General features: G+C 39.6%; 1 protein-coding gene across 2 annotated transcripts in view; it reads left to right on the top strand.

Annotated features, from left to right (window-relative positions):
• Positions 1–13,254, top strand: part of NELL2 (neural EGFL like 2) — a 117,540-nt gene that overhangs the window by 21,253 nt on the left and 83,033 nt on the right. For both annotated transcript variants that reach the window (XM_081211552.1, XM_081211551.1), the window contains exons 3-5: positions 2,752–2,902; positions 11,156–11,329; positions 11,453–11,549. In XM_081211552.1, the coding sequence (XP_081067678.1) occupies positions 2,752–2,902; positions 11,156–11,329; positions 11,453–11,549 (422 nt within the window). The remainder of the gene's footprint in view (positions 1–2,751; positions 2,903–11,155; positions 11,330–11,452; positions 11,550–13,254) is intronic.

The raw sequence follows: 13,254 nt of genomic DNA on the forward strand, positions 1-13,254 counted from the left end.
GGCACACATAGAAATAACTGACAACAAGCCTATCTTGTTGGCAGAAAAGCCAGAACTCCTTTCCCTTTTAGCAAGTGGTACCCATTGGCATTGAAATCTTAACAGCACACCCAGCTTTAAACCTACCTGTGCAGGGACACATTGAGAATAGGCAATGGGTGAATCAAATCTTTACTAATGCAGCAGACTCCATAATGTAGCCTTTTGATTCTTCTCTTTTAAGAGTTTTCACCAAGGCAAGGGAAGTAAATACAAATTTATTTCCAAAGGTTGGGTGAGTCAGATTTCTTTGCAGATGTTGAGGCAGAGTGAGTTGATCTTTGTGGAAACTGACCCATAACCAAGCTGGGTAGGTCCAGGAACTCAAGCACTTTATTATAATAATGCTTTATTGATAGAAAGTTGCAAGGTTTAAAATGGTTTCTAATAACAGCATAAGGTAAAGTAACTTGGAAGCTTAAAAATAGCAAAGCTATCTTTACTGACTAAGAACCGAACAACCACTTATGCAGCATAGAGAGCATACATGAGAGCATACTTACGCAGCATAGAGAGCATACATTGCGAAGAGAGCTCCATTTAATGACCTAAGCCAGATTCAAGCAAAATGCTGGACCCTATCCCATTACTTCATGTAATCAGTCATGATGCTTGATTAAAAGAACCTTCAAAACAGTGCACACTCATCCCTCCCATCTTGAAGGAACAAACACCCCTTCCCATCACAGGTCTTACTTAACTGGTTCTCACTAGCACTGGCCTTGAAGGACCCACACTTGGTGTTAGTGCCTAGGAAATTCAACCTGGAGAGGTTCACAGCATCAACATCCCAAAAGGCTCTTGTTTATCCCATAGCTGCAGCCTTGTGTACAAACACAAATCATGCATTCCTCTCTCTATGCCCTTTTGCTGCTTTGCTTCTAGCTCATGCCACTGAACTCTCAGTTCTTGTCTTTGGTCTTTTTCTAACTACCAGCCAGTTGAGGACCCATTTGCTGTCTCACACAGATCCATTCCTTTGTTCCCCTTAATGGCCCATCACTCAGGTAATCACCTAATCTGTAAGCTAAAGCTAAAGGTACCCCTGCCCGTACGGGCCAGTCTTGCTAGACTCTAGGGTTGTGCGCTCATCTCACTCTATAGGCCAGGAGCCAGCGCTGTCCGCAGACACTTCCGGGTCACGTGGCCAGCGTGACAAGCTGCATCTGGCAAGCCAGCGCAGCACACGGAATGCCGTTTACCTTCCCGCTGGTAAGCGGTCCCTATTTATCTACTTGCACCCAGAGGTGCTTTCGAACTGCTAGGTTGGCAGGCGCTGGGACCGAACGATGGGAGCGCACCCCACCGCGGGGATTCGAACCGCCGACCTGACGATCGGCAAGTCCTAGGCGCTGAGGTTTTACCCACAGCGCCACCCGCATCCCCTAAATCTGTAAGCTAGCCTTGTTTATATTTTAACACTAACCCTGGATCCCAGGGTTAGAAAGGTCTTGGCATACAGCCCTACACCCAAACTCATAACAATATTGTGATGACTTGGGCAGTCCATGCGTAAGGTAGAATACAGCATAATTTAAGAATGACATTCTTCCACAATCTTAATTTCTAACTGCAAAATCACATTCTCCCTTAAATATTTATAAACACTAGTGCTTGTTAGAAAACATACTGTTTAAAATTTTAATGCTTTTGATTTGAATTGTGGATTTTATTCTTCATTCTTTGCAAAATGTAAAGTATCATTGTGCTTTGTAGAAGTTTGCTGCATGTTAAGACCTTGAGGTGAAAGACATTTCCCCATGTGTGTTTATCCTTCCGTCCTTTGGGGAATAAATTGTTTATATTGCCAGAAATTGTTAGTGCACTTCAAACCATCATACAGAATACAAAAGCGTGTTACTTGAGTCTGTTAGTATGCCATGGCTAAAAAAGAAAGAACACTGGGAAGTAATTGTATTTGAGTTGCTTCATAATTTATTAAACACTTCCATTAAATGGTAAAGATGTATTGCATTCATAGAACCATATGAGCCAAAGCAGCAAGGATAATAAAAGTATTCAAAGTTTTTAAACTATCAGTTTTAATTTGATATTCTTTCAAAAATGAAATGCTTAAGTATTCTCAGTTGGGCTAAATACATCCTTGGTGATCTCTAGAAAGAATTGGCTCTCATAAATAGTGCCATTTTATGCTCAGATTTTAACAATAGATTTCTGTGTTAGTCTTTAGAGACTTTAATTGACAGGATAACATTTTATTCTTCAGTATAGGTACAGGACTCTGTGAATCCACACTAAAAGCATGTAATGGTTTGGTCTGAAAGATGGTTGACAGCTTTGTGGGTCTGAATTGTCGGTTGAGTAGTTACTGGGCTACATCCAACAGCATTGCTCAGCTGATGTTGAGGTTTCCATCAATGGAAGAATGGGAAAATTAATTCCAGTGATTTCTGTTCTCTTGCACCTCTCGTACACAAACCTAAATATCCTCTATAGGGTCCCCCAACACCCTGGAGCAGATCTGGGGAATGCAGAGACTGAAGGCAAGGGTAATTAGCTGGTAATTGCTCCTTCTCCTTTCTGTTGATGGAAGCACTACTGTCATCTGAGTTACATTGTGGAATACTATACAAACTACTGTTTCAAAGTTTAATCAACTGTAAATATTTGTCTTCATGCTTAGTACTACCGATACATAGAGTACTTTTGGTAAAAAAAACCAAACAACTCTCATTTTTTGTTTCATTCTAGGTGCTTCAAGAAGTGTAAAAGCATCTCCAGAGAAAGCAGAACTCTTTTTTCAGAAGTTAAGAAATAAACATGAATTCACAATTTTGGTGTCACTCAAACAAACTCGCTTAAATTCAGGTGTTATTTTTTCTGTTCACCACTTAGATCACAGGTAGGTGCAGATACCTAATATTTATTCTTTTCTTTCTGGCATGCTGAAATGTGAAATAAGATTAAAATAAATCAGAAAGAGAAACCTGAGATTAATATGCAGCAGAACCCAATGCATTTATACTCAGAGGTAAATCCCACTGAGTTCAGTGGGACTTACTTCCAGGTAAAAGTGTATAGGACTGCTGCTTTATGCTGTGATACTAAACATATCTATGTAGAAATGAATTTTGTGGAAGCAGACTGGAGTCACTTTCCACTAATTATATGATTGGAATATTAGCTGACATATATGCAACACTACTTGGAAATTACTGTGGCTCATATGACTTTGAATAATGTAAACAGATAGAAATTCACAAGTTAAGATGTATCAACAGATTATATAACTAGTATCTATCAACAGCTGTCACCATTTAAATGTCTCCCACTGCTAAGGGCATAAAACGTTTTTCATTTGCCTGTCACACTACTGTGGATCTCATCCTCATCTAGTGTAAATCAGCCCAACCTCATTGCCTGTAAAAGACCTGTACTATTTCACAGCATCTGTTGTCTTACCTGTGTGCCTTCTTACTATTTGCCTCACTTACTTTCAAACAGTGAAGACTATCCAAGGTTACAGAAATAACAGTGTTAGTAATAAATGGAAAAGCAATGCTGTTTGGTTTAAGGAAAGCAATGCTGTTAGGTTTAAGAGACTAAACTATGTGACCTGAGGGCGTTTGAGAATGATTTCATCATGATACGACAAGAAAATTGTTGTCACAGTTAAAAGAGGTGTTATTAAGATTGTTACGCATCTGCTGCAGCTGCTGAAACAGTCAACATATGACCCTAGCAAAGAATTGTCAACAATGATCCATGAAACTATATGAATTTTCAACTCAAACTTCAAGCTCCTATAGCATCTCATTGAAACAAATGGGTTTTGCTGCCATTAAGTAGCATATGATTGGCAACTGAGCTATCATGCTGTAATAGGGACATTTTCATTCTTTCTAACAGACAATGGGAAAGTTAAATTATCTTTAACTATGGTAGGAATGGTTATACAGTGGTGCCTCGCAAGACGAAAAGAATCCGTTCTGTGATTCTCTTCGTCTAGCGGTTTTTTTGTCTTGCGAAGCAAGCCCATTAGCGGATTAGCGCTATTAGCGCTATTAGCGGCTTTTAGCGGCTTATCGGATCAGCTGATAAGCAGCTTAGCGTCTTAGAAAAAGGGGGGGAAGGAAAAAAACCCCGCAGGAACTCGCAAGACATTTTCGTCTTGCGAAGCAAGCCCATAGGAGATTTGTTTTGCGAAGCACCTCCAAAACGGAAAACTCTTTCGTCTAGTGAGTTTTACGTCTTGCGAGGCATTCGTCTTGCGGGGCACCACTGTACCTTTTATGGTATTACTGTTGAACAACTTTATATTGTATCTCACAGGGATAATAATGATTGTTAACATGGTAATTTTAAATTAAGTGTTAAAAGCTCCTTAGAGTGCTTCTTAAATTTATGTTGTCAATTGCATAGGCGAAACAAGAGTAACAATGCCAGAACCTTTCTAACAAGCTGCTTTTGTAAGAATTCAAGTCATTTGAAATTGGTACTGTTGGTTTGGCTAGAACTTTGTACATGCTTACATAAGCAGATGCCTGAAGATATATAAAGTTTTTCATCACAGGTGCATCTTTCAGATAATGCAATGAGCTAGAAAGGCACACCACATCCAACACAGCTGGGACAATTATAATCCCAGAAATAAGATGGTCATGGTATAGGGATACTTTGGGCTTTAGTGGCACATCCTGAAAATATTATTGAAGTTTTATTGAATCTTTTTGGTGGGTTAAATTTCTCAATTCAATCCCTCAAAGAATTAAAACAAATATTCAGAACATGCTCCTGTAGAGGTTTAGGCACATGATTTGTCTGATTTCTACTCAAAGGTAAGTGTCATTAACCTCAAGGAGGCTTACTCCCAGGTAGGTATGCATAGTAGGAGTAGGGAACCTCAGGCTCAGGGTTGAATGTGGTCCTCCAGGCCTCTCCATCTTGCCACAGGCCACACCACTATGAATCCTTCTCTGTGCCCTCTTTGAATACTTGTTCTTGCTTGGAAAGCCACTTGCCGTGTGGATGGAAGATAGAGATGTGTGTGTGTGTAGAAATCTGTGACTTTTGTTTGTTTGGAATATAGCCTGCTGTACAAAGGTAAAAGTTGGAATAGAAACCAGTATAGCTCACGTACTCCCTACCTGTGAATGTGAGTAACTCCCAGAGCAAAATGTTAGGTCTGCTGCCACCAGCCCTCTTGTTTTCTCTTTGTCCTTGAATCTCTCAAGTCAATGGGAGATTGATTTTATTTAGGGAATTGTGGGAGTTTCCGGTTCCCTTCAGGGATGGGTCCAGGGAATCTAGGCACAGTGGGGAGAACACAGTCATGTGGAGCCACAAATCCACATCAAATGTCAGGAAACCATTTTAAGAGAATTTATGAAGAATAAGGTTAAGAAGACAAAAGGGAAAAGGCAGGACAGCTTATACAACAAAATAAATACACGTTTTTAAATAGAATAGAATAGCTGATGGGGAAGTTGTTTGAAAGTCAGCCTTGAGAACTGCAGTTCTTGCAACACCTACTGTACCCTTTTGGCCCACCCACTTTGACATGCAGCCCCTGGAGACTACATCCACTTTGACCATGCAGCCCATGGGTAAATGTGTCCCTTGGCCTGAGAGAGTTTAGCTACCCTTGCTGTAGAGCTTGTAGACCTGGCTCAGACTGGCTCAGCCCACTGTCTAATTATGATAATGTGCTTAAAAAAAATATCTCCCAGTGGCCTTCTTCAGGCTCTTACTGGGCTGGTGCCACAATGTGTATGGTGGAGGTGTGTGCAATGCCTGTTTTACATGGATATAGTATGAAATGTCAAGTGGGCAGTTCATCTAAGGACAGTATGTTCAACAGCCCATTTTTCTCTGTTTTGGGGTAGGAGCGGGAAAGTGTATAAATCAGACCATAACACGTATGGGCTTTCATGTGCAAACCCATGTCACATGTGATGAAGAGGTGGGACACACCTGCATTCTCCTTCACTATGTGAGTCACAGGACAATTGAAGTAAGGGTCCAAACTGGACCTACATTCTCATGTGCACTAGTGTCATATATGGGACAATTGCAAGCAGTTCAAAATATGGTAGCATAGATGAAAGTTAGAAATTATAATTCAACAAAACAAGATTAATATCAACAAATCAGATTATTAGGACAATGATGGCAAGACTGACTTTCTGCAGATAAAATTCCTTTTCTGTAGTCTAAGTGCAGCTATAACATAAAAACTATGAATACAGCTTCTGATTAATGAAAGCATCTTAAGCTGTGTTGAATGAAATACATTTTATTAGAATATAACCAAGTACAATCTCTTAATTATATACAAATTAATGATTGCCACCAATTGCTCCTCTATTACACTGAACCATGGAGTGTGAATCTATTATCCATTTTGTGTGATTTCCTCATTAATCTTTCATCTTGTTGTTGATGATAAGAGGTCATCAGTACTAATAAATGTTAATCCCAATGCCCTAAGAAATCATTGTGGATTTTGGTTTAAATAATGAGCGCAAATGGGTGAAGAACTTTTCCCTTCAGATGAGCAAATAAGAAAATGAGAAATTAGAAAAATTTAAACATAGACTATATGTTTTGAGTTGAATACTTATTTTATTAAATGATGCTAGTCAGAAACTGTGAGCTCATTGAACTGCAACTGTGCTCAACTTATGACTGTGCTTGTACAGTTTATTCATATCTACTGAAGGAAAAACTAAAGTAAATACTTGCTTTGGTATTTAGATACATGGTTACAGCAGAAAAAAAAATATAAATATGTAAAAGGTTTTGGAGTAAAGTAGGGGGTGGATATCTAATGTGTACAAGACCACTTGCTCCAAAATAAGTAAATAGATTTGGATTTAGAAGTGGGTATGATTTGCCATAGTCCTCATTATTTTCCTGCTGTTTCTGCTTCATTGCCTGATCTCTCATAGTTTACAAGTAACATACCACATCTACTTTATCTATTACTTGAATCTTGTAAGTTCCATCAAAAGAAGTAACAATGACATCAATTTCTTTTTGTCTTTTTCATCTAATATTTTCTTATCACTCAGTTTTAATAGCATAAGCATCAACCAGATTTCTTTAGTCATTTGGGCAACTGTTTGATCATTCTTGAACATTCTTGACACTGTGAGTAGTAGAAATGTGTTGAAGCAGTTAAAATAAGTATTTGTTTTCTGTTTAACCTTGTCAAGTTGGAATAACCCCAAATATTGGTTATAAAGCAGGTCATTAAATTGATGGATGTCCTCCTATATTTCTCTGGGTTTTTTCCCTGGCAGCAAGGCTTCATTTAATTTTTAAACTTCTTGTCATTGCACAAAATGAATTCTGTCAATATGGTGTAAATTATTCCAGTTTATAAAACTTCCCATGAGCAAACACTTTAATGAGTTATATTTACTGGCCCACCTTGTGTATGAAGGTTCAGAAGTTACTCAGAATTTTCTGATGCAACAAAAATATCATGGGTTCGGGCTAGATTTCACCTCTAGTCATCAAAAAGGCTCTTATTTATAGAAGGCTTTTGATTCAGTAGAGTGGTGTGTATGTGTGTGTGTCTGTGTGTGAAATTTGCTGATCCCGTACTCTCTAACACTGTTCTATGGCACCTAACCCTCTGGAGCAGCATGGGAGGCGGTTCTGTGACTCCAGAGGGAAGGGCAAAAGTTATATACCACCTCTGTACCAGCAGGAACATCTGCAGAGAGGAACTCTACTTAGATCATGCTCCCAGTAGTTGATATATGCCCCCTTTAGCATTGTACTGACATTGTGTTTTTAAAAGAAAGTTTATTTATAAGTATAATTTATGCAGGTCAGACACGAAGCCAAATTGTAAAATTTCATTTATTCAAGTTCTTGCTTAAAATTGTTCTCTAATGGTAGACTCTAGTCACATTTGAGGGTATATTAGAGTTTTGAAAAAGACCATGTAGAATAAAAAAATAGTTCTGTCTTTTTTAGTTTGGCAAATGCTAAGCTTGTGAAGATTTGCACACTTTGCCTTCATCAGTTTTTGCCTGCATTGCATGGTTGTTGTTTTTTAGTAATCTCACTTCTGAACAAATCACCAGTTAGGAGAAATAGAATTCACTATCTGTAGACACTTTTTTGCCACTTTCTTTCTAGCTTCCATTTTTGTAAAAAGCAGCAGCAGCAGCAGCAGCAGCAGCAAGCAACAGAATAATAATTTGGGGGGAAATTAAAAGCAAGTTTGAAAAATTAAATGAAAATATCAATCTTTTCTAAAAGGTTCTCTCAAAGCTGAATTTCAGAAATGGAGTTCAAAAAGCTTTGGAAATGCTGGAATATTGCTGAATTTTGGATTTTAAAAATTGAATTTGACTTCTGCTCTAGTATAAAGTTTTGAGCCAATAGAATTTCCATATTAAGCATCCATGAGAAAAAGCAACGCAAGTAAAAGGGAAATGGAAGGTGCAAAAACCTAATCATGTCAAGTAAAAACAGAATAAAGGCTATTTAAGTGTGATTTCTGCATTTCAGGGGTTTGGACCACATTACCATTGGGGTCCCTTCAGACTCTATAATTCAATGATCCTACAAATTATCATCATTATTATTATTTCCTTTGTGCTTATGCTTGGTGGGGTAGGGAGCTGGATCCAACCGGCTGCCAAATTCTGACTTCTCCAAACCCACCTGATGTTTTACGACCACTACCTCTATCATGGTATCAGGTGAAGTGTTTTCATTTGCCCTTACAGTTTGAAATCAAGCAGCACAGGCAGAGGAAAAGGGTTTTGCACGTGCTGCTGACCAGTACCTGTGAACTGTGCTTTCGGTACATCTTTACATGCCTGCAAGTGAAATCATATATGATGTTAGGTGTAGGGCATGGGTTAGGGGAAGTGGCCTTTGAGATTAACTAGACCAGTGGGTAGAAGATTCTGCACCTCTGCTTTAAATAGAAAGATTAGTTCAGGAGTCACTGATACTATTGCACAGCCATGATAATCCATGAAGCTATATTCTATTTAAGGGGTATAGGAGCTCATTCACCATTCAGTCAGACTGAGAGGTGCATGTTTTATGCACTGCTCCTGTAGATAATTCACTACTAGTTCATGTGAACACAATTAAAGGGGCTAGATTATTTTGTGGTAATGCCATATCTCTGTTGTTAGCATTCAGAGTTATGAATAGTTCTGCTTAATTTTGCATTGTTTCACATGTTAATTTTAAGTAAATAGATAATTAAGATGTGAAGAGTGCTTTGGCCTATTCTATCACTGTCTTGTTTTGTTTCATTAAAAATTGCCTTATTTCAATCCTTTTAAGATTGTGGTGATAAAAGAGGTAATTCAATTGGCATATATTCTGTCAACTCTACTATTTTGTTTGCAGATATATATATATTCAGTTGGTTTTGACTTCTTGCCAGTGCAATAAAAATTGGCCACAGAACAAAGAATTATTGCATGCATAACTTTTGTTGCTGACTTCAGTTAAGTGTTCATTAATACAGAGACTAGAGTGCTTTGAGACACCTTGAATGTTGAAGAGAAAATAAATGCACTTTGCTAGGTGTGGAAAACAAAGTCAGAAATGCCTGAATTTTCCTGTTAGCTGGGAATGTTTCTTTGAAGAGAGAAGTGCAGAAATAAAAGAAAGGCATTTGGTGCTGCTTTTCTAAGGAGATTTTTTTACTATATATGTATAATTCAATAAAGGGAAATACAGTGGTACCTTGGGTTACATATGCTTCAGGTTACAGACTCCGCTAACCCAGAAATAGTACCTCAGGTTAAGAACTTTGCTTCAGGATAAGAACAGAAATCATGCTCTGGCAGCGCGGCGGCAGCAGGAGGCCCCATTAGCTAAAGTGGTGCTTCAGCTTAAGAACAGTTTCAGGTTAAGAACGGACCTCCGGAACGAATTGAGTATTTAACCCGAGGTACCACTGTACAAATACTGGAATCAACAGGAACGTTGTTCCACAAAATGGGGGCTGTCACACTGAAAGCCTGTTGCGTGGCGATTCCCGCCCCCTCCCACAGATGGAGTAAATAAAGACACCGGACACCAGAATTTAGGTTAATGGGTGAAAAATGGCCACAACTTTATTGATTGCAGGTAAGAGTGGTATTGGCTTTAGGCATTGGCCCTAACAGACTATCCGGTCTAACCGGGAAGGATTAAGCACCAACAGGGGGAGCCCCCGAGATGCACATCCCTAGGTGCTCCCCAAGTGGTTACCACTCGGGAGCGCGCTTTAGGCCCTAGCCTCCGTAGGTTTCAGACGAGGCGACGCTCCCCGGAGTCCTTTAACGAACTACCCTTCAAGATTTGGGGGAGGTGATGGCGTTCCTCCCTCCCGACTTCATTTGCATAACAATACCCCTGCCAATGCCTACCCCCCAAACCGAGGAGTTGTGACGTTTTGTGACGAGGTAGGCGAAAAAACCAAGTGGCTTCTAAAATCCAGCCAATTAGCCAAATGGAAAAACTCCTACCAGGCCCCTTGCGGCGACCAGCCGAAGCCCATAGCAAAGTCCGAATGCAAACCTAGAGGGCGAGTGGGTGGGAAACTGTAGCTGCTGTAAGGAGAGAAAAGGGGCGAGCCAGGGCTGCCCCGACCTTAAATGCCCTTTAGTAACCCCGCCCCTACCGCCAGCCGATTGGCTGGCGCTGTGGGTAATGACTATTCATGAGAATGGGAATCCCTGAGTCCCGCGGGGCTGGCGCCAGCCCCGCAAGAATGTAGACGGGGGCGTGAGCCCGCAACCCCCCCTCCTTAGGTTGGGAGTGGCTTTGTCCGTAAAGAAAACCCAACACATGATCTCTTGCTCATATATAGGGGCTCTGTGTGATGGAGGCATCTTCATGTATCATAATCATGGCAGAGGCCCTACTCAAAAGCAGGAGCTTGCTCATTGCAGTTTCTTTACAGATAACTGTGCACAATGTGCTGTGGTTGGAGGAAGAAGAAGACATCACATCAGGGGAAGGGCTGAAAGGGGGAACCCATCCAAGAGGCAACAAAATTATGCCTTAGATGTGAATAATGTATAAATTGGATTTTCTCTCGGTTCTGTTTATAAACCAGTATGAATTCTGTTTCCTCCCTATTAACATTGCTTCATGAATTGATGATCCATTTCTGGTGCAGGTACTTGGAACTAGAAAGCAGCGGCCATAGAAATGAAATTAGATTGCACTACCGTTCAGGAAGCCATCGCTCACATACGGAAGTGTTCCCTTACATATTGGCAGATGACAAGTGGCACAGGCTCTCTTTAGCAATCAGTGCATCACACCTCATTTTGCATGTAGACTGCAATAAGTAAGTGAAGAGTTGTGTTTCAATTACTTGAAACTGCTGCAGCATTTTAGATCATCACTGAATAGTATGAAAGTAATTTCTTTTTCTTTTTTACTTTGCTCCTGTTCTCTCATTTAAAAACAGAATTTATGAGAGAGTGGTGGAAAAGCCTTATCTGGATTTACCTGTTGGCACAACATTTTGGTTGGGACAAAGGAATAGTGCACATGGTTATTTCAAGGTATGTTTTCCTCCATATACATATATATTTAATTTTAAAGTTAGGATCTTCTACAAAGATTGTAGAAGTTATCTCAAATGAATGTGAACTTTGGGCACTCGCATCTCTGATTTCAAGATTTGTGCTACACTTCATTTGAACTGGCTGATCATTCAGTTACATTTTGGGGGTGCTATATCAGGCCAAAGAGTGCATTTGTAGCTTTATTGCTCAAGTCAGTACTTGAAAACTATGTTTTGTTTGTTTGTTTGTTTACTTGTGCACTGGTGGTGTTTGTGTTAAATAAGAATTGTTAACATTTTATTTTCCTCTCTGCAAATGTAATATAATGACTGCCAAACATCAATGAGCCCGACCTGGAACTAAAAGTAATTTATTTGGCCAGAAAAACAGTACTTTTGGCAATAGCGTGTATTCAGTGTTGATTGGTTTCACATCTATGCAGCCGTGTGAATATAAGCAATGCAAGAACTAAGATAACATATTGAGTCAGGTCAACAAAATCTAATATGGCATTTTGTATCTGATAATGTGACCAATACAGAAGGGTCAAGGAATATAGAAGAAAGAAGGACAGAACAGGGGAATTTGGATACTTTTTTTTTTTTAATGCTGTACTTCTGTAATGAAAACACTTTTCTCTAATGCATAGGCTCTAGGCACTCATTACTCAGATGTAAGGCATACTCAAGTACAGAATGGGGTATGGCTGCTATTTTAGCAACCCCCACTTTTAAAGAATTGCGCACAGAGCACAATTGTCTGTATAAAAAGGCCAAAGTTTGTCTCCTTGTACGTATGGAATCAGCATGATTGGAATACCTGCACAACCAGGTGTCTTCTATCTGGTAGAAGGTGCTCATGCAGTTGCCTTCCTATGCAAACAACCATGTTCAGTGCATGGCTTAAAAACAAACAAACCCCCAAACTCCCTGACATCAAGTGGGGCTAAAAATGCAGCCCTTTTCCATTATGTGTTTGAGTATGCCTTACACCTGAATAATGTGTGTATAGGACTGTAGATCATTCTGCATGCTGAACAGAGGAAAGATGCTGATTGGAGTAGCACATGAAGAGATTGTTGGTTACATCTGGGCATATGTTGAGCCTACAGCTTTCTGTGCAAGAAGCACCATTATTGGCTTTCATTTGTTGCTTTGAGAGTAGTACCATAGCCTACATGAAGTGCACTTAATTACTTAATTAATTGACTGCCCTTCACCAACAATTATCCCAGGTTGGCATACAATATTTACAGTAGCATGGCATTATCATCACAAAACAATACATTAAAATGAAAAACAATTGGAAATCATTAAAACACACCAGCAGTCCAAACAGCAGCTCAGGACCTGATCAATTTAGTTTATTTCCAAATGCTTTCACAAATAAATATGTACTCAGACTGGGCAGAAACCAACCATTCATGAGGCAAGCTGAGGGCATTTCAGTGGAATGCCAATGCTGAGAGTGCTCTGATAGGACTCACCATCACATTCAAATTTTGGGTTCCTCAGAATTCTTCTTCAGACTAGATGTTATGCGAAGGAGGAAAAGAGTAAACAGGATGGGGAAAGCTCCAGACCTGTAGACATCCAGAATTTGTTCTTGTTTTTCCTTAAAGGGTTACTTAGGTTGCAAACCTTAGGACACAGTATTATACAGAAGATTAATTGGACTTACTTCAAAGTACATTTACTTTGGC

This window comes from Podarcis bocagei (genome assembly GCF_964188305.1).
Source record: "Podarcis bocagei genome assembly, chromosome: 10".
Taxonomy (NCBI): domain Eukaryota; kingdom Metazoa; phylum Chordata; class Lepidosauria; order Squamata; family Lacertidae; genus Podarcis; species Podarcis bocagei.